Below are 20,132 nucleotides of genomic sequence, written 5' to 3' on the forward strand. Positions count from 1 at the left end.
CAACCTTACCCATATTTATTTTATGTTGCTGTCATTTATTCCATTCTGATCAGTGTAACTTGTTTTAACTCGCGCATTCTAATGACTGAGGACTCCCAGCACCATCCTAGCCCTTCTTGTGGATGCGCCGCCTTTTCTTGTCACTTTACTGGATGTCATCTACTCTAGGTATTGGTCTTAGGGCAAACCAATGTTTTGCTTTACAGACCTGAGATTTTCTGCTTCTTTCCATTTGGCATCACAAAACTCTCTTAATTCATTCTTTTTCAAATTGAGAAATTTTAAATTCATGGATTTTCTTTTCATCTTGTCTTTTTGAGAACCCCAGGATGTGGGTATTATGTCTACTGTCCTCTCTGTCTCAGTGTTTGATTTTTCACATTGCATCCTCTTCCTGGTGTCCAGGGTGAAATCATTTGCTGTTACCACACAGCCCACTGACTGACTTTGTGGCTGTCTCTGCTCTGCAATTAAACTCATCTAGTGAAGTATTTACTTCATGCCAATTATTGATGCCCTTTCTCCTTCCCCCCACCTCTTTTGGGGTAACTGTTCCTGCTTCATGTAACTAATATACTGTTCTTAAAGGATGTCTAGTAAGACCATTTTGAAGTCTGGATTTCCACATCCCATTATGCCTGCCCGTGCTGGAGATGTGTGGTGTTCTCTTGGTAAACTCCTTCAGGTCTTCTGGCAGCATTTTTTCTTGCTGAGTTATCCACAAATCTCTGCTGATGTAAGGTCTAATCCCCATTCCTGCTCCTCAGTGTGGCCACAGCAGATGTATGTGTTAAAAGAAGAGAAAGCCCACCTCCAACTAGGAGAAACCCCCTCTCGGCACGTTACATGATCACCAAAAGGTCCTCCTCCATCCAGAAAACCGTGCCTACTTCCTGTAGTGACGTGACTGTGGAGTGAGGAGAGAATGCGCCATCTCGCACCATGTCCATTGCCTCCAGCCCTTACCTCATTGGATGGAGCTGACGCACCTGCTTTCTGCCTCGCAAAGGACCTTGGCGGGCAATAAGTGCTTGGGACACTACAGTAGAGAGCAGTGTAGCGTGGAAAAAGATGATATTCCCTGCGTTCCCTTCAGCGCCTGCCTCCCTACAGTCTCTGGCTGCTCATAGCTCCCTGCAGAAAGCCATCTGCCCCCAGTGCACCCTCTGCAGTCCCGGGACCCACGAACCACTCGGGCTTCAATGGCATCCCAGACTTGGGCTCAGGAAACAGGTTGACAGCCCATGCTAGTTTCAACAGTTTGGCAGGAATCACAGACTTTAAATTCAGGGATGAGAAAAACAACCTGTGATGCAGTCATCCCTGTGATGAGAAGGAAAAGGAATTTCCTTGTTTTAAGTGCAGGCCTTCTATAAAGCTGGCAGTTATCTGGGCTACAACCTGTGGACTGTACAGTCTTCTCTGGGGGGCCTGACTGGACAGTGCAGCCAGGCTCATTGATGTGGAACAAAGAAGCAGACGACTCTGGGGCCTCTGAGGGGACAGGGCCCTGGTGTTAAAACTACGTCTTCATTTGGACCTAAGTAAGAAGCAGTTGATGAGCCACCACTTCACTGACTTGAGGATGAGACAAAATATTGGGGGAATGTCATGTGTCCACCTGCCAGGAAGGGTCTTCCTTCTGCTCAGCCCCTGAAAATCTCCCCTCAGAGTTCATAATCTGGTCACACCCCAAATTATGAGGTCACTGTGTACAACATACAGGAACTCCTGCTCTGCCCCAAGTCCATGTTCAGTCCTTGCTTTAGGATAGGGAGGCTGAAGTCCCTCTAGTGCTTTCTTTCATGAACTTGGGCATGTGTTACCTTACACACTTGCCAGGAACAGTGAAAAACTTTTCAGATATTGTATTCCATCAAGTCAAAGACAAACCACATTGTTTCACATGCCTCTAGGGAAGAAGAAAAACAGTGGCATTAATGAACATGCCACTGATCTTACGTTCAGAGATGTAATAATACAAGGACACCGACATGTTTGAAACTGGACAGGTCACTCTACTCCATCATCAGAAAGGCAGTTAGGGACCACTTACATGTAAGGCCCTTTTATGCACAGGCACTACATAAGAGACAAAGAATGTGGTAAACCATTGAAACCTTTGAATGTTTTACTTAAAATGCATACTGTGTATTTAAAGCTATAATGACAAATGACTGTGGGAAATTCTTTGTAGGTACCATTTCCACAAATACACCATAAGTATATTTTCCTATACAAAACTATACAACCTACCAGACTTCTCATTCCTGCTATGTAGCATACTCACGATCATCCAGAAGAATATGGAGGGAAAGTGCTAAGCAACAAAAACAGGTGCCATGAGGGATTGAAATACATGAAAAATATGGCATTTCACCTCAGCGGTAAGGGGTCAATTATGCAAATAGAGGCTATCCAGCTAATCACTGGAAAGCAAAGGTCCTTACCCTCAACACCTATATTGCAAACTCACACTATAGTGATGATCCATGGATAACACAAATTAACCTAAACAAAATCTGCCATGCATTGTATAAAGGAAGGTATATCTGACACTGTATCAGGTTCTAAAGGCTCTTAGGTCAATGATGTAAAAATTCAAGGAGACATCTACATTTAATTGTTTCAAGTTGACTTGTAGTGCTCAAATTATTTACATCCAAATTTATAGAAAGTTAAGATAAAGCTCTCTATCAGTACTTACTTCTAAATAGATGATTTACCTAAAGTCCACTTCTCAATTGCATAATTTCTACAAAGAGTATAACTTTGTATCTTCAGTATGGCTAACAGAGCAACCAAAATCAACTTAAACGTAAATTTAGTCGACTATAGAAGAGGCAGTCCAGAAGTGGCACAGCTACATGGCCGGTCGGTTCAGTGACTCAGTATCATCGTCCAGGTCCCAGGTCCTTCCAATCTTTCTGCTCTGCCATGCTTAAATTATAATCCACATTTGAAAGACACAACCAGGCATCCCATGCAGAGAAGGCAACGTTCCACAGAAGACTCTACTTCACCCTGCATGATTCATTCCTTGAATCTTTGAAGGAATGTTTTCCAGAGATAACCTGTCAGATATCTCCTTTGTTCATCTGAACAGAACTGGGTCCCGTGACCACTCTAAACCAATAGCTGGCAATGAGAAAAGGATTATCATGAATTGAAACTAGTCAGGATTTACCCTTCATTCCATGGAGAGGAATGGATACCCAAACTGTGCCAGCAAACAGTAAGGAGTGAGGGACTAGTGTCGTTCACCAAAGTCTGCCACAAACCCGTATGAAGAGTTCTTCATTCATTCAGGAAGGAGTAGAACACGATATTTAAAAACACTATTATACCAAATAAAAATACAGATAATTCTTAAGTTACACAGTATGTGTGCTCTGCACACTTACACTTACGTAGGCATCCACACTAAAATAAAACAAAATAAAGCAGGTGGAAAAATTAGTACAGATGGAAGTATTCTAAGTCCTGTTTAACTGTACAGAGTGCAATGAGTGCTATAGGAAACTTATTACTGGAAACTTCTGGGATTAACAACTCAAAATTATATAGTTTTCTATTTTATGCATAGATTTCAATCTCTTGCTGACTCAGATAAGGTTGAACACATTATAAAAACATTAGGTTCTTTATAGACAATTGAGTTCACTGACAGGGAAGAGAAGAGCAGGAGAAAGAATGTAGTGCACACACGATCAGATGGGAGTTCAGTGACAGTATTAGGATACTAAACATGGTGGAGCGGTTTAAATGGGTAATCTTATCATGTCTTACAAATTATTCTACTAAAGATACAATGGCTTTTCAAACATGATTCAAATGAACATACAATGCCTGTAATGTAGCATCCTAAAAACAAGTGGACAGACCAAAACCCCTCAAAAACGTTAAGTCCTACATTCCCAGGAACACTCGCATATGAGCATCAGGTTGCAATGCTGCGGTCTTGATCGCTACCTGCCGATTTGACAGCTTCTATTTACACAAGTATCTTTACTCACAACAGCTATTCAAGTCCCAAGGAGCTTGGTACTACATCAGAAACAACATTTAATACTAATAATTTTCAAAGGACTAGGTGTTCCACTTTCCTTAAATTGAGAGATTTTCCCTTGGTATGAATTCCCTGATATGTAAAACAGTTTGAGTTCACGGTGAAGTTCATACACATTCTAAATATTTATAAACGTTTACTCCCGTACAGTCTGGAATCTGATGAGTCCTGTGGTCTTGTTACAATGGTGAGTCCTGTGGTCTTGTTACAACGGTGGTCTCTACCCTGTGAACTCTCAGGTTTCAAGTATGACTAACACAAAGGTTCATTTGTGTGCGTCACCGTGTGAGCTCTGACGGACGGTGGCTGGAGCTGTCCACTCACCACACTGAGAAGGTTCTTGGGCTTCAGAGAAGCCTTCCCACATCCAGTACGTTCACATTCCCTCTCCTGTGAATTCTTTGATGGCTGTTGAAGGCGGACTTGTGGTAGAACTTTTTCCCACACTCGTTACATTCATAGGGCTTCTCTCCAGAATGAGTCCTGTAGTGCACGGTGAGGTAGGACATCCGAGAGAAGGCTTTTCCACATTCATTACATTCAAAGGGCTTCTCTCCCGAATGGATGCGATGGTGGATAGTGAGATAGGACATCTGGGAGAAGAACTTGCCACATTCGTAACACTCATAGGCTTTCTCTCCCGTGTGTGTCCTCTGATGCCTATTAAGGGCTGAATTCTGGCAGAAGGTCTTCCCACACTCGTTACATTCGTACGGCTTCTCTCCTGAATGGATCCGATGGTGGATGGTGAGGTACGACATCTGAGAGAAGAACTTCCCACATATGTAACACTCGTAGGGCTTCTCTCCTTTATGGATTCTCCGGTGCCTGCAAAGGGCCGAGTTCTGGTAGAAGGTCTTCCCGCACTCGTTACATTCGTAGGGCTTCACTCCTGAGTGAGTCCTATGGTGGATGGTGAGGTACGACAGTTGAGAGAAGAGCTTCCCGCACTCGTTACATTCGTAGGGCTTCTCCCCGGTGTGCACCCGCTGATGCCGCATGAGGGCGGAGTTCAGGTAGAAGGTCTTCCCGCACTCATTACATTCGTAGGGCTTCTCTCCAGAGTGAGTCCGGTAGTGCACAGTGAGATAGGACAGCCGAGAGAAGAACTTCCCACACTCATTACATTCATAGGGCTTCTCACCGGTGTGTGTGCGCTGGTGTGTGGTGAGAGTAGACTTGCGGCAGAAGCACTTCCCGCACTCATTACACTTATAGAGTTTCACGCCCGTGTGAATCTTCTGGTGGTCGTTCAGTGCTGACTTCTGGGAGAAGGTTTTCCCACAGTCGTGACAGACATAGGGTCTCTCTCCTGAATGTGTTCTCTGGTGTTGTGTGAGGTGGGTCTTCTGGCAGAAGGATTTCCCACAGTAACTACATTCGTAGGGCTTCTCTCCTGAGTGAGTTCTCTGATGCTGAATGAGGTGCAACTTCTGATAGAAGGTTTTCCCACATTCGTTACATTCGTAGGGCTTCTCCCCAGTGTGTGTGCGCTGATGGACAGTGAGGGTTCCCTTCTGGCAGAAGGATTTCCCACACTGATTACATTCATAAGGTTTCTCCCCTGTGTGAGTCCTCTGATGTATGATAAACTTGGACTTTTTACAGAAGGATTTCCCACATGCACTGCATTCGTAGGGCTTCATTTCCATGTGAGACCTCTGGTGTACACCGAGGTTGGACATTTGGAGAAAGGCTATTTCGGATTCATTCCACTTATAGGGCTTCTCCTCCATATGATTACCAAAAACTGGATCCTTCTGAAAGGCTTTCTGGCATTCAATATATTCAAAGGGTTTCTCCAAAATATGAATGTTCTGATAAATATTTTCTTCATTTAGACTGTAAGCTTCCCTACTTTGATTAAATTCGTAAGGTTCGTCTCCTGGATGAGTTTTCTCAAGCTTCACGTGGGGAAGCGGTTTCCCACACGCACCACATTCGTCAGGCTTCATTCTTGCATAGCTGCCGTCGCTACTAATATATTCTGAAACGGACTTCAAACTCTTTTCACATGAGCCACATTTATAGGACATTTTCCTTGAAGGAATGGGGTTCGTTTCCACATTAAAAGTCTTACCAAGACCATTACCTCTCTCTTCAGTCAGGGTTTTGTTGATGGATATAGCTTGCCTTGAATGTTTGCCTTCATTCTCCTGGACTCTTTCAACCAGATCATCAGCTTTCTGGACTTCTTCTAAAAAGAGGCAAAATTAACAAAATTTTGTGTATCTTCCTACATTAAGATATGGAATGTGATTTACATGCAAGCATTTCATCGTGGTGTAGATGCCAGCTCCATGGGCAGATGAAAATAATTCCAAGGGTATCTTTTCCCTACTGTTACAGTTTGGGATAAAAACATGCATGTATGCACACATACACATATACACACACATGTACACACACACAAACACACATATACACACCTCTGAGGTGAGGAAAGGGGACAAATGCAAGCACCTTTGATCTTCGCTGCTTTATAAGGGTTTGTTCAAAGCTGGGCAGAGAAGGTAAAATGTAAACACGGAGCGCTGACAGGAAGACAAGGGATGGTGGATGAGTAGCTGACAGGTAGACATGAAAGGGCTCACAGCAAACAAGGATGAACAAGGAGCGCTACCAGGCAAGCAGGGGTGCACAGGTGCCCCAGGAGGCAGCAGGGGAGCGGGAGGAGCCCAGCACTTTGAGCCACACCGTTTCCCATCAAGTTGGGGGAGATGATCACAGTCTCAGGCACCATCGCTTTTACTGAGATTTTTGTGACCAGCGTTTTGACCAGCCTTGATCCTTCCACATTACTTTGCCTTTGTTTCAGTTTCCACATAGTAGGCCCAATTCAGCGTGTACCCAAACCTCCTCGTGTTTAAGAGGAACGGCCCTGTGATTCTGTTTCACTTGAAAGGAGAGTCTCGGGAACTCTGTATGTCCAACAGGAAGTATAAAATAGACCAGAGCAGCCAGCCCTTCAGAAGTTTAAGATTTTGTAAATATTCTATTGATACTATGATTTAAACTGAACTCATTCGAACCATGAAACTCTATTTATTTCTATTTGCATGGTGCAGCATGCACTCTCGTTGGGTGACCTGCAACAAGTACATAAGTCGCCTGTGACTCAGGGCCATCCACTGGTGAGACAGTGGTACCGGGCTGCTGTGGGATTACATAAATTCATAAAGTGCTCAGAGCAGCATTTGGCACAAAACACGTGCTCTGTGAGTTTAGCAACTATTTTTCCCATTCTCGGTCTCCTGGCAATTCCCATAAACTAGTCTCGCCTCTTGACATCCCATACTGCCCCTTAACTCTGAACGTGCAGAGGCTTCACCACTCCTGAGCTTCATTTGGCTTTCTTTTCATTTACAAACCTTAAAAATCAGATTCCTCAAACTGCTCCTAAAACAGTGACCTTTATTTTTACTTAACAAGTTTTTGGATGAACTTGACTACCATGCTTGCTGTCATCCACATCAGATAAAATCGTACCAGCCTTGTCCTCCAAAACCTACAGCTTCCTGAGTGCACTGCCAAAACATCGACAGATAAAAGGGAGGAAAAGTCTGACAAAGAATACTTTTCACCTGGACTCACAGTGTGATTCCAAACTGGGTTTATATGAGCCTATGAAGAAGAATTTCTGCTCTAGGAAAACCAAGCTATTTGTTAGGCAAGGAGTGTCAGGTGATCCTTCCCAGGTGGGAGTGGGGAGTGGGGGAGGGGGCCCAGCACTTGGCCCCACACCACTTCACAGCAAGTTGGGAGAGACCCTCACAGTCTGAGGCACCGTGGGCTTCTGAGATTGCCGTGGGGCCAACAATGCCCAGCTTACTTTCAACCACAAGTCTCCGCTCCTATTGCTTCACTCAGTTTGCTTGGCTTCCAGCCTTGGTCTACTCAAAACCTATCTTTCAGAGAGTTCCATGCTTTAAAAAAACAAACAATGGGGCATCTGGGTGGCTCAGTCAGGTAAGCGCCTGACATCAGCTCAGGTCATGATCTCATGGTTTGTGGGTTTGAGACCCGCATGAGGCTCTGTGCTGACAGCTCAGAGCCTGGAGCCTGGTTCGGATTCTGTGTCTCCTTCTCTCTGCCCCTCTCCTGCTCACACTGTCTCTATCTCTCAAAAATGCTTAAAAATTTTTTTTTTTATAAAACAAACAAGTAAAACCATCTCAAATCCTTTCTCAGCTCAACTAGCTCCATTTCCCCTTAAAGCTGGAAATAAGTACTCTCCACAGAATGGCTTTAGCACAGCGGTTCAGCCTTGCCTGGGAACACCAACATTCCGTATGAAATGCTAAGGGTCTGTTTCTTTTAAGGAGGCTCTGTGCCCAAGGTGGGGCTTGAACTCATGAACCTGAGATCAAGAGTTGCGTGCTCTACCAACGGAGTCAGTCAGGTGCCCCTGAAATGCTGAGCTGTAAATTACACCATGCAACTCTCTTCTCTTTTCCTAACCAAATCCTGTCTCTTAGAAAGTATGACTCTATTCCCTATTTCCTTTGAACCCCTGAATTGAAATCAGAGCTGTTGCTTTCAGGCACCTGCAGAATACATGGGGATGTGACCCAAGCATGAATATTTAGCACTGCTTATCAATTATTTCTCAATAGACAGACAAGAAAGTTCTTTCACCTACTGGGCTCCAAAGACACTCAATGTGGACTACACATTACATACCATGGCAAAGGAGAACATGCTCTTTTCTTTACCGGGTTATAATTTGGGAAAAAAGAAGCTAAAGCAAAATATATATACTATCAAGTAAGATTACTTGATCAGACCTAACTTTTTTCAAGATATGGCCCTGAGGTGGAGTCATCTTGAGAGAAGGAAAACACTGGAATAATAAGAGCTGGAAGGACAAGCTTCAAGGAGAGGTGGAAAACCTGAGCCCTGTGCTTAGTTATCTGGAAGAATGTGCTGTTATCTGGCAAACACTCCTCTCTGAATTAAAGCGAAATGGACAATAACCCCATGAACAGAAGACATTTAGGAGTGAGGACCCAGTGGAATTTAGCAGGAGTTCTGGGAAAGCACTGAAAATTAATTTTCCAGGCAGCACAGGGAAGATGAGGAATTTACACTCCCTTTCGGAAGCAGCAGGGAAACCCCCAAAGGCTCATCCTGGGAGACCAGTGAGAAGGTCAACTGTAAACTTCCAGGAACACCATCCTGCAAGTGTATGTAGCATGAGGGACCGCTGGGCTGCTACCACAGGAGAGTGGACAGGAGGACAGGGATGGTAAAGCACAAAACAAACAGGCAAACAACAACCCTAATAATGGGACGAGGAGGGACCCTTTGAAGAGCTCAGGAAGCAGAACCCAATTAAGGTGGAAGCGGAGCTTTCAGAGACATTTCTGGAGGATGGAAGGAAGGGAATCCTAACTCACTCCCGTGCATCACACTCACTGAGTGCCCGCTAGGACAGGACACTGCGGTGAGTAAGGGACAAGATGGGCGGGCAGGGGGCCCAGACGCTGCTGTCACCCAACTCAGAAAGGGCTGGATCTCGCACCCAGGTGCTCCACGGTGCACCGAACTCACTGGTTCAGGCACAGGATGGAGCTTTGGAATCTGACCTCAGAGAAGGGAGACAGGAAACCAGGGACAGAGACCTGTCTGAGGCATCTCACAGAAAAGAGGAAGAAAGGAAGGTGGTGAGAAACCTACGAGTCATATCAGTTACTTTTTAACAGACACAAACGCCTAAAAACCAAAAGAAGCCGTGATAATGGGCAGATGCAAATGCCGTGGAGCAAGCTAGACCCAAGGCTCACTGGGGAGAAGGGAGCCACGGAGGGCAGGCTTGGGGGAGAGGCAAAGCATGGCAACACTCTGCAAACACAGGTTCTCTCGGGGAAGGAGGAAGGCTCCAGCAGTGAGGCTCAGGTAGCTAGAGCACACACGCAACTGTCTGTAGGCCCTTCTACGGGCTCCGGACCATGAGAGGTTCCTGGGGAAAAACACTTCCAAGTTACCAGTCTCCGCACTGCCTGCACTAACACACCTGGGTAACTGTGTGGTAGGAATTCTCCTTCCACTATCCATGGCTCTTCTCCTTGCTCCAACTTGATGATAACTTCCGGTTTGATAATGTGACAGCCTGTTAACAGAAATGAGAGAGAACTTGAGCCTCGCTGCTGGGCTGCCGGGTCTCTCGTCGTCTGAGGATGGTGCTGCCTTATGAGCTGCACCACATTTAGAGCCTTGCACTGGGGAGGTGAAGATCAAATGCCTTGCCTGGTGCCCAAAACAGACCACTCACATCTGTCCCATCAAATTCAAAGTTAAAGTTGGTACATCTGAGGGAAATCCCATGTATCTTAGCAATCGAGAGAGCGGGCTCTCCTCACCCACAGAGACGAGGTGGCTGTAGTTCTCCAGCATCACATCTCGGTAGGTGGTCTTCTGCTCAGGGTCCAGATGCTGCCACTCCTCCTGCGTGAAGTCCACGGCCACGTCCCTGAATGACACTGGCCCCTGTAATGGCACCGTGATCGGAACTGGATGAGGTGGAGAAGGCATATGGGGACAAGAGCTTACCAAGCTCACTGGTCAAATGAACTACAAACACTGTTACCTCCTTTATCACGGAAAGAAAATAAACAAATCAGAAATACACCAGGATGAACACATTCAGTATTCACCAAAAAAGAGAAAATACCATCTTGTGCTGTGAGTCAGGAAAGTCCTGGCTAGGGACACTAAGACCAGCACACATAGCCTCTGCCCCTGAGGGCCACAGGCCTGAGGGGCATTCAGAGAAACGCAAGGTGCACTTTGCTCCTCCTTTTTGCTTCCAGAACATTACCGATGTTGGCTCTCCTCTGACCTGCCCCGCTGACTCCTTTCTGTTTCCTTTGCTGGCTCCCCTGTTCTCCAAGACATCTTGAAGTTAGAGGGCCTGGGGCTCTGTTTTTGGTCCTTTACACTTTGTTATCTGCATCCTGCTGTGAGTATGTCGGCATTTCGCAATTGTTTACCACCAGCCAGGCTTCTCTCCTAAAGGTCAGATGTGTCCCAGATCCAAACTCAACAGCCTGAAATTCACCCACTGTTCCTGTTCAACCGGCTCTTCCTACTGTGCATGGAAGGAGTTGATCTGTGATATTTGCCACCCCTGCCAAAGCAAGAAGCCAGGCAACACACACTCATTGTGTGTATTTTTTTAAAGATTTTAAAAAATGTTTTGTTTAATTTTTAATTTTGAGAGACAGAGAAAGCGAGTGAGCAGGGGAAGAGCAGAGGGAGAGGGAGAGAGAATCCTAAGCAGGCTCCAAAGCAGAGCCCAATGTGGGGCTCAACCTCATGAACCGTGAGATCATGACCTGAGCCAAAACCAAGAGTCAGACGCTCAACCAACCAAGCTGCCAGGCACCCCATTAGTTGTGTATTTTATTGCAAAGTATGTCTAGCAGGCCTGACCACAGCTGCCATGTGAACTGTCAGCAAGAGCTTGTTCAGCTGTCCCTAATTCCTAGCTGGGAAACTCAGAAGGAATCCCCTTTCTGGCCATTCACACAATACAGGGGAGCACAGCCCCAAGGAGGGGCAAACAGACCCAGAGACTGCCTAAGCTGAAGCTTTAAGTGTGGATTTTCTGAATAAACTGTCCCCACTCAAATACTCCAGCCATTACAACTGTCCCTCCGTATCACTACCTCTAAAATAAAGGTAACAACAGTATCTGTCATATAACGTGATACCAGCATCAAATGGGAAAGCACTTAACTCTGGACATAATGACACCTCAGGTTACTGTTGACTATCCACTATGCATCTTATCAGTCTTTCCAAATAACGACAAAAATTAACCAGAAAACACAGAAACAAGTTTAAACAACTAAGGCCAACAAGGCTGTCAAATTTATGCAATTGCCAAGGAGGGATTACAAAACAGTGCCAGTACATTAAAAACAAAAAGGCTCCAGCAATCTGACAAGGCATGTAAGGAGCAGTGTGGAAGGAAAGGCCGTGTCCTGCACGGGGACCATTTGAGAGAATGGCAAACTCCTGACATTCACTAATCTAAGATACTTAACATGTAACGATCGAAGAGTGCAGGACACATCCTGCTGGCAAGATTCCCCGAGACCACCTGGTCACCTGAACCTGTTATTCTCCCAGGCTCCAGGTGTGGGGACACTGGGGGCCAGGTAAAGGTGTTCGGGTCCGAGTACCAGCTGCGGACGGGCCACAGGGTGCTGTAAGAAGTGGCTCCTGCCCAGGCCAGACTGATCTGTGTGCAGAACTGCCCAGGCCCAGTCCGTGAGGAGACAGTCCTAGACAGCAACAGCAAGGAGGCCTTCCAGAAGCTCTGTCTGTCCTTCATTGAGACCCCCTCCAGTCACAACTCTGGCCACTCTCATGAAGATCAGCATCCAGAAGTTCATGTGCAGAAAGTTATTACCAAAAGCAAAAGAGCAAGGGATCGAAAGAAGTGGTTTAACTTTAATGAGTAAACAGAACAACGTACATCTTATTCTAACTTCTGGTCTTGCAACTGTAATTTCACAAAAGGTGCAATTTGCAGGGACTTTTCAATGCCTGCATTTTGGCCTTCTAAGGGGAGGAAAAAGCACATTAAGAAAAAAATATAGTTTTTGCATGTAATGGACATAAAATACATGCAGTGTTGCTGCTTAAAAAGAGCATTATTGTGAATGTTCCAAGCTGATTTTTTTCTTTGCTGATGGGTCTGAGGAGCTTGCCCAAGTTCTTGGTTAAGTGCAAAGGCAGAAAGAGAAAGCTACATTATTCTTTCTCTGGCTTCAGGCAAGCAGCAACACAAAAGCATTTTAAACTCAAGGAAAATGGGTTCAGAAAACCTGGTTAACAAATTAAGAAACCGGCCAGAACTGCAGATATTTAGGGATTTTAGGTTAGTTTCAAAAGAGAACAACCCTCATGTCTTAAAAGAACACTCAGTACAGCTCGTATTCCTGAGGTGGCCTTGTGATCAAGAACTCAGGGCTGGTGGGGCGCCTGGGTAGCTAGGTCGGTTAAGTGTCCGACTTTGGCACAGGTCATGATCTTGCGGTTCATGGGTTCAAGCCCTGTGCTGGGTTCTGTGCTGGCAGCTCAGAGCCTGGAGCCTGTTTCAAATTCTGTGTCTCCCTCTCTCTCTCTCTCCACCCCTCCCCCGCTCATGCTCTGTCTCTATCTTGAAAATAAATTTAAAAACTATTAAAAACATTTTTTTTAATTAAAAAAAAAAAAACCTCAGGGCTGGCTACAGATTGTCACACAAGCCAGATCACTGGACATGAGGGTGAGAACGTCCCGTGAACACCCTGATCTGCCACGTTGTTGGAAGGTTTCCGATGCAGACGGCGCTGCTCTGTCCCCTGCTGTTTGGGAGGGAGGACAGGTTTTCTTTCCTTTCTGAGGCTCCTTTCAGCAGTGGCTAGAAGGGTACAGCACTGGCATTCCATCAGTAAAGACTGAGAGAGAAAGAGATCCACCCAGAGGGTTTCAGACAGAGACCTGAGTGCAAAAGGACTTTAACAAAGGGGCCCTTGTGTGTCACAGCCACCTCTGCATGTCACAGAGCTCGCATGTATTGTTGGGGTCCAAACAACAGAGAACGGTGAGAGCCTACTGGGGCCAGAAGACTGCAGTCTGAGGGTCCCCACTGAGGCAGAATCCTCTTGAAAATCCAGGAAAAGGGAATCCTCACATGTGCAAGGCCTCTGGGAGTCGGAAGTCAGGACACCAGCCCGAGGCCCAAAGAATGCACAGAAAAGAGAAAGAAAGCACAAGACCACGAATTCCTCCCACTAGTAAAGCAGCGGCTCCAGTGCTGACTGCAGAGGGCGCTCTGGAACCAGGAATCCTACCCACACAAATGTGCTTGTTTCGAGAAATTTTAAAAATGTACAGTATTCAACTCGTCAAAATGAAAATATTAAAGGGCACTATGGTAACCTGGAAGATAAAGAAAAAAATAAATAAGCTCAGAAGAAAATGTTTACTAACATGATTCAAACAGACAAAATGTAAAACACTTAAAACTCCTTTGTACGTCAGTAAGAAAAACAACAAACGAGACCGTATAGGGACAGAAAGACTGGTAGTGCATGGGAACAGGCATTTCATGCAAAATCAGAAAGAGGCCAGTCTGAAAAAGCTACAGACTGTATGACTCCAACAGCAGCTGACCCCTGAACGATGCGGGGGTGAGGGACACTCACCACCCACAGTTGAAAGTCCACGTATGACTTTGGACTCCTCCCAAGTTAACTGCTAGTAGTGTGCAGCTGATGGGAAGCCTTTCCAATAACCTAACAGTCAATTAACATGTGTTTGTACATTATGCGAATGATATACTGCTTTCTTACAACGTAGAAAGAAAATCATGAGGAAGATACCTTTACGGTATCATGCTGTACCTGTTGAAAAATACCCATGGATAAGTAAACCCAAACAGTTCAGACATGTGTTGTGCAAGGGTCACCTGTGCGTGACATCCTGGAAAGGGCAAAACCATACATACAGTGGAGAGGCTGGTAATTGCCAGAGACTGGGGGAGGGAGCAATGAACGGGTGGTACCCAGGGAACTTTCAGGGCAGTAAACCTGTTCTGTAGGATACTGTCACGGCAGACATATGCCATCATAAGGACGTCAAAACGTGAACCATACAACACAAGGAGTGAACTCTAACATCAACTCTTGACTTCAGATAATGTATCAACACTGACCCATCCACTGAAACAATGCACCAGGCTAATGTGGTGCCTGAGACAGGGGAAACTGAGACAGGGAAGAGTCGATGGGATCTCTTTACTGTCTGCTCAATTTTCAGATAAAGCTAAACTACTCTAAAAATGATCTACTATGGGGCGCCTGGTGGCTCAGCCGGTTAAATGTCTTGACTCTTTTTTTTTTTAAATTTTATTAATTTAAAATAAAAGTTTTAATGTTTTATTTATTTATGAGAGAGAGAGAGAGAGAGCAGGTGAGGGTCAGAGAGAGAGGGAGACACAGAATCTGAAACAGGTTCCAGGCTTTAAGCTAGCTGTCAGCACAAAGCCCAATGCAGGGATTGAACCCATGAACCATGAGATCATGACCTGAGCTAAAGTCAGAAGCTTAACAGACTGAGCCACCCAAGTGCTCCAAATGTCTGACTCTTGATTTCAGCTCAGGTCATGATCCCAGGGTTATGGGATTCAGCTCCATGTTGGGCTGAAGCCTGCTGGATATTTTTTCTCTCTCTCTCTCCTTCTCTACCCCCTCTCTCACTTTTACCCCTCTCCCTTGTTAGCATGTGCACGCTTTTTCTCTAAAACAAACAAAAAAAGAATATAACAATAGGAATGAGCGAATGTGGTAACAGAATGGAGAAAGAGATTAGAAAGAATCCCATTTTTCTGGATTGAGTGACAGGCTGGACAGTGGAACAAAGAGTCAGGGACAAGAGCAGAAGGCATAGACTGGGCTACAAATAATTACTATTAACCTGAGGTATCCTTTGGACAACCTCCATGGAAACACTGGCAGGTGGCCAGCCAGAGGCATCTGGTCCACATGGGAAAACAGACAGAGTGGGCAATTCAGAATACAGGAGGGAGAGGTCAGACAGGTATAAAGGCCGTGAGCCAGGGATGGAAAAAATAGCACATGAACAGGGCAGAAGAATCGGTCAGGAAGAGAGCAGAAGAGATTTGTCACAGAACCAACAGAGCAGACCCTGTAGATGGGAAAGGCGGCAGAGCAGACCAAGGCAAGCATGGCAAATCACTAGCTTGGTATGTTAGCTCATGGTAACCTGGGGCAGGTTCTGGGGATGGGCAGGGACAGAACCAAGGTTGCAGGAGAAAACGTGAATGGAAACCAAGCAATCTTTGCCAGAGACATGATGGCACAGGTCTGAGATGCACACCAGATAGACTGGCATAGAGAAATATTTAGCAAGACTTACTGGAGGGTGAGAAAGCCACTTCTCCAGAGTATCCTCATTTTACCCCTGGATCAAGCAGTAAAAACAATGTATCTATGGGACGATATTGTAGTTTCCAGAAAAATTATATGCACTAGGTGCTCCCTGGACCAGTATGTCTCAGCTTACAGGATGCACAAGTACGGCACCAACAGCCATGGCTTAGGCGAGCCTGATCACAATTACAGTGAGATGGTCAAAGAAACTGCAAAACCCAAGAGAAAACAAAACTTTCTTGGCAGGTCAGTGTCTAGTAAGGAATGGCATTTGTCATTTTTTTCAATGAATGTCAAGCAGACCAGGAGCCTCTGCACTTCAGCTTTCAAGGCTCTGAAGGATCGTGCTATCTATACATGTGAACATGACGGAGATGCTTGCTGCCATTCTGGTACTCCGTGCTTTGTTCAATCATATATCTTTTCTATCTCTACCTTCCCCCTTTAAAATCTGAACTATTCATCTATAGGCTAATACAAAAGGAAGTGGGGAATACATAAACAGAAACACTCACCACAGATCTACTCATCTTCTGCTGCTCTTGGAAAAACGTGGAGGACAGTGAAAGTGGGAGCAGACCTGGGCAAAGAAAAGAGAAGCAATGAAGCTGTGATCGCTACTGCCAAGAAAGTACTCTCCTGGAAAGTTCCATGAAAGAAACCTGTGGGGCACTGTCCCTTTAAATCTTCAGAAGTAATTGGAAAAATAAGGAGGGGGCACCCACCTGTCTGTCTGTAGCTGGCACCTGACTATGTGGCCACTGAGTGGGTATGTTTCTCATTAATGAATGGACACTGTATCCTATTGAAATAAATAAACCTCCATCATTCAATAGAAGATACAAAAATTCTGTTAACAGTCATCTATTTTCTAACCATCTCTTTCAGAACAGGAGGCAGGATGGCCTGAGTCAAGAGATGTGCACCCGCATGGCTGCCTTCAAATATCATTTGTAGGCGTTTGAACGTGCTGCTCAAAACGATCTTCAGTTAAGACACTTACTTTGACTTAAAATGTAACAGAGTGAACAGCACGCTGGACCAGGAGTTGAGTCCCGTCCACAATTCCACCCAGAGACCGGGTCACCCTGGAAGCGTCACACCCCTTCTCAGGCCCAGCCTCCTCCTCGGTCACCCCAGCGGCGGCGGCAGCAGAAGCAGCAGCAAACCCTCGCAGACTTATCCTGCACTACACTGTCGGATGCCACAGGGCAGAGCCCAGCGCGGTCAGTACACACTTAAGAGGAGACAGCACAGATGCCCAGGGGCGCTTAGAGACGCGCTTGGAAGCCAGGAGAGGGCGACTGGGGGAGCAAGGGATGAAGGGACCCGCTGCGCCCCGAGGAAACCTGAGCCCCAGGAGTCCCGGGAAGCGCCCACCCCTCCCTAGCCACCCAATCGCGCCCTCGGCCTGCGGCGCAGCACACAAAATCTACAACTGCCTGGAGACCCGAAAGCCCACGACCTACCTCGTCGGGAAACGCCGAGCTGCCCCAAGTCTCCCAAGGGCTGCGGGGCGGGCCCTGCTCCTCCTGCACCTCCCGGGGCCGCCGTTCTCCAGGAGCCGGCTCTGGGCCTCCGAGACAAGCTCACTTTGGGCCGACGACCCTCCTGGGGCCCGAANGCTAGGTGTCTGCCCGGACAGACGGCCTGGAGCCCTGCAGGCCCCGGGACCCTCGCCCGCCAGAGGCCGAAGCCTGGGAACCACGGCCAGCGGTGACCTGGGCACGGACAGGAAGCGAGAGCGGAGCAGCGGCACTGCGCGTGCGCGAACACGCACACTGGATGAGCTGCACATGCGCAGGACGATGTCGGCGGCGCTCCTGGAGCCCACCTCGGGAACTGACCAATACCCGGACTCTGTTTCCCGTAAGTCTAAGCGCCCACATGTTAGGGGACGTCTCGGAAATCCCCACCTCATCTAGGATGGGACTAGCTGCAAAGGATGTACGGCTGCTTGTTAACGAAAAAGCTGAGAGGTTGGGAGGAGCTGCAGAGACGCGCTCTTGAGTTGCCTGCTGGACTTTTCTCTCTAGTTTTCTCAGTGTTTTGTCCTTACAAAGCGACCACCCCTTGTTTGTTACTGAGTCTTAAATCCTCTTAGATCACGGACACAGTTCCTTCTGCCACAGCCACTATAGCCTAGCTGCTCTGACTCTTCTCTCTTTTCCTACTTGTTCCTGACTTTCCCACCTCTGAGAGTCACACATCCTTCTGTCATCAGCTCCATTTCCAAGTAGCTCCCTAGATTCATATTCCTTCTCAGTCTTCAGTCGCCTCCTGCCTTTCCCACTTTTTCAGCTGGCCCATCTCTTTGTCCTCCAAATCTCTTAAGCTTCACTCCATTCCCAGAGGCATTGGCTTCCCCCTCTCTTCAACTGGATCAGTCCTAATCCCAGGTTCCCTAGGTGTCTGGGCTGAAACCATGGTGCTCTGCTCCATGCTGTTTCCCCAAAACTCCCGACTCTCACCCTGTCATCAGTTGCCTGACCATCTGTTTTCTTGCCTGTTTGTTATTGCTTTATTGTTTGAATCCATTTTCTTGTTTCTGTGTCTCTATTCAGCTCTTTCTTCATTTTAGCTATTTCCTAATCTGCCCTCCCTTGCCATCCTGCAGAGACCTAGAGCTTCTTAAATATGCATCTTAATTCCTAAGTGTCTTATGAGTTATATCTGTTTCCAAGTTGCTCCTGTCAGACTGTTTCTCCTCTTTGTTTCCACATCTGCTGAATCTAGTCTCACTGCTGCTCTCAGTCCATCAACTGCATCCACGTCTGAATGCTGTCCCTCTCCTAGAACAGCTGTAAATCGATGCTGATGTCCCTGTGGCTCTTCTGGCCTTGGTGATTTCACTTTCTGAAATTGCTCCATGCTTATTAGCTGATCTCATTTACCAGCACTGCACCCCCCCCACACACACACACACTTTTTTTTCTTTGGCCTATCTTTACGCAGTTGTTCACTGTCATTAGCTGCTCCTATAGAGAGAGCTGCATTCATTTCCTAAAGTTCTCATGTCTCCTAAGCTATCCATCCCTGTGAACACCCCATTATTTCAATCCTTATTTCTCCAATGTCTCCACTATCTTTTGTGATAGATCTGTCCTAAAATGTGTACCTTCCCTGACCACCTGAGTTCTGCCAGACCCCTGACCATGGCCAATATGTTGTATAAAGAATTTATCTGGTCCCTCTTCCTGGTTCCTGGGAGACAGTCTCTAAATCTTTGGAATTTCCTGAATGCTAGGAGTGTCTGTTACTCATGATGGGCTCCTTGGACCAAAACTGAGTTTATGCTAACAGGGTGACTCAGGAAAGGGGCCAGCAACACCAGGAAGAACAGCAGGGTTGGTGCTTTTAGCCACATGATATCAACTCAGTCTCTGGGGGAAGGAAGGGGAATGGAGATTGAGTTCAATGTATGGCCACTGATAGAATTAATCACACTTGCTTAATGAAACTCCAATAAAAACTCTGGTCACCAAGGACCAGGTGAGCTTCCTGACTGGTGATATCCATCTATGTGCCTGGAGGGTGGTGCACCCTAAGGACACTGAAGCATGGTATTTTGGACAGTCGCAATATTCTCTGGTGCTACCATTTCCCAAGATGGTTTCCTCCAATATTCAGGATTCATGTCATTAGCTCTTTCTTCTCCATGCCTGTCTTATTTGACAGCTTTAGCTCCTCCTACCTTCTTGTGCTTCTCAGAAACTTCTGCAAAACCTTCATTTCTTTTCAGTTGTTCCTTTTTTATCACACACTCTAGATTTTCCTTCTACTACAGAAAACTGGAATTGGAGGTTGTGAAAAGGACTCCCACTATGATTAAAATAATGGACACTGCATGTGTTCCCTTGCACCTGTGAGTGTGCTTGCCATGGACCGTCTCCGGGAATGATGTCTTGCTGAGTCACCTTGCCTTCATTGTGAATATCAGATTATTACCTAGATCCCCATAGCACTTTCTTCTTCCTTTCCTGTTTCCTTCCTCAATATCTTCCCCTTGTTTCCCTGCTTTAGGATGCTAGCTCAGAATTTGCCTTGTCTTCTATTGCTTTTTTCCATGTGAAAATTTTTCAGAGTTAAGAAATTTGGTTGAGCGATCACAACCC

General features: G+C 46.2%; 1 protein-coding gene across 1 annotated transcript; it reads right to left on the reverse strand.

The window, feature by feature from the left end:
- On the reverse strand, positions 1-17,628 carry ZNF12 (zinc finger protein 12). The gene is made up of 5 exons (XM_077758748.1): positions 17,487-17,628; positions 16,533-16,597; positions 10,432-10,558; positions 10,086-10,181; positions 1-6,266 (listed from the first exon to the last, which is right to left on the reverse strand). Exons 2-5 carry the CDS (start codon positions 16,545-16,547, stop codon positions 4,417-4,419), a joined length of 2,088 nt encoding a protein of 695 aa, XP_077614874.1. The 5' UTR covers positions 16,548-16,597; positions 17,487-17,628; the 3' UTR covers positions 1-4,416.
- Positions 17,629-20,132: the final 2,504 nt, after the last annotated feature.

The sequence above is a fragment of the Crocuta crocuta genome, unplaced genomic scaffold, assembly GCF_008692635.1.
Source record: "Crocuta crocuta isolate KB4526 unplaced genomic scaffold, BGI_CrCroc_1.0 scaffold273, whole genome shotgun sequence".
Taxonomy (NCBI): domain Eukaryota; kingdom Metazoa; phylum Chordata; class Mammalia; order Carnivora; family Hyaenidae; genus Crocuta; species Crocuta crocuta.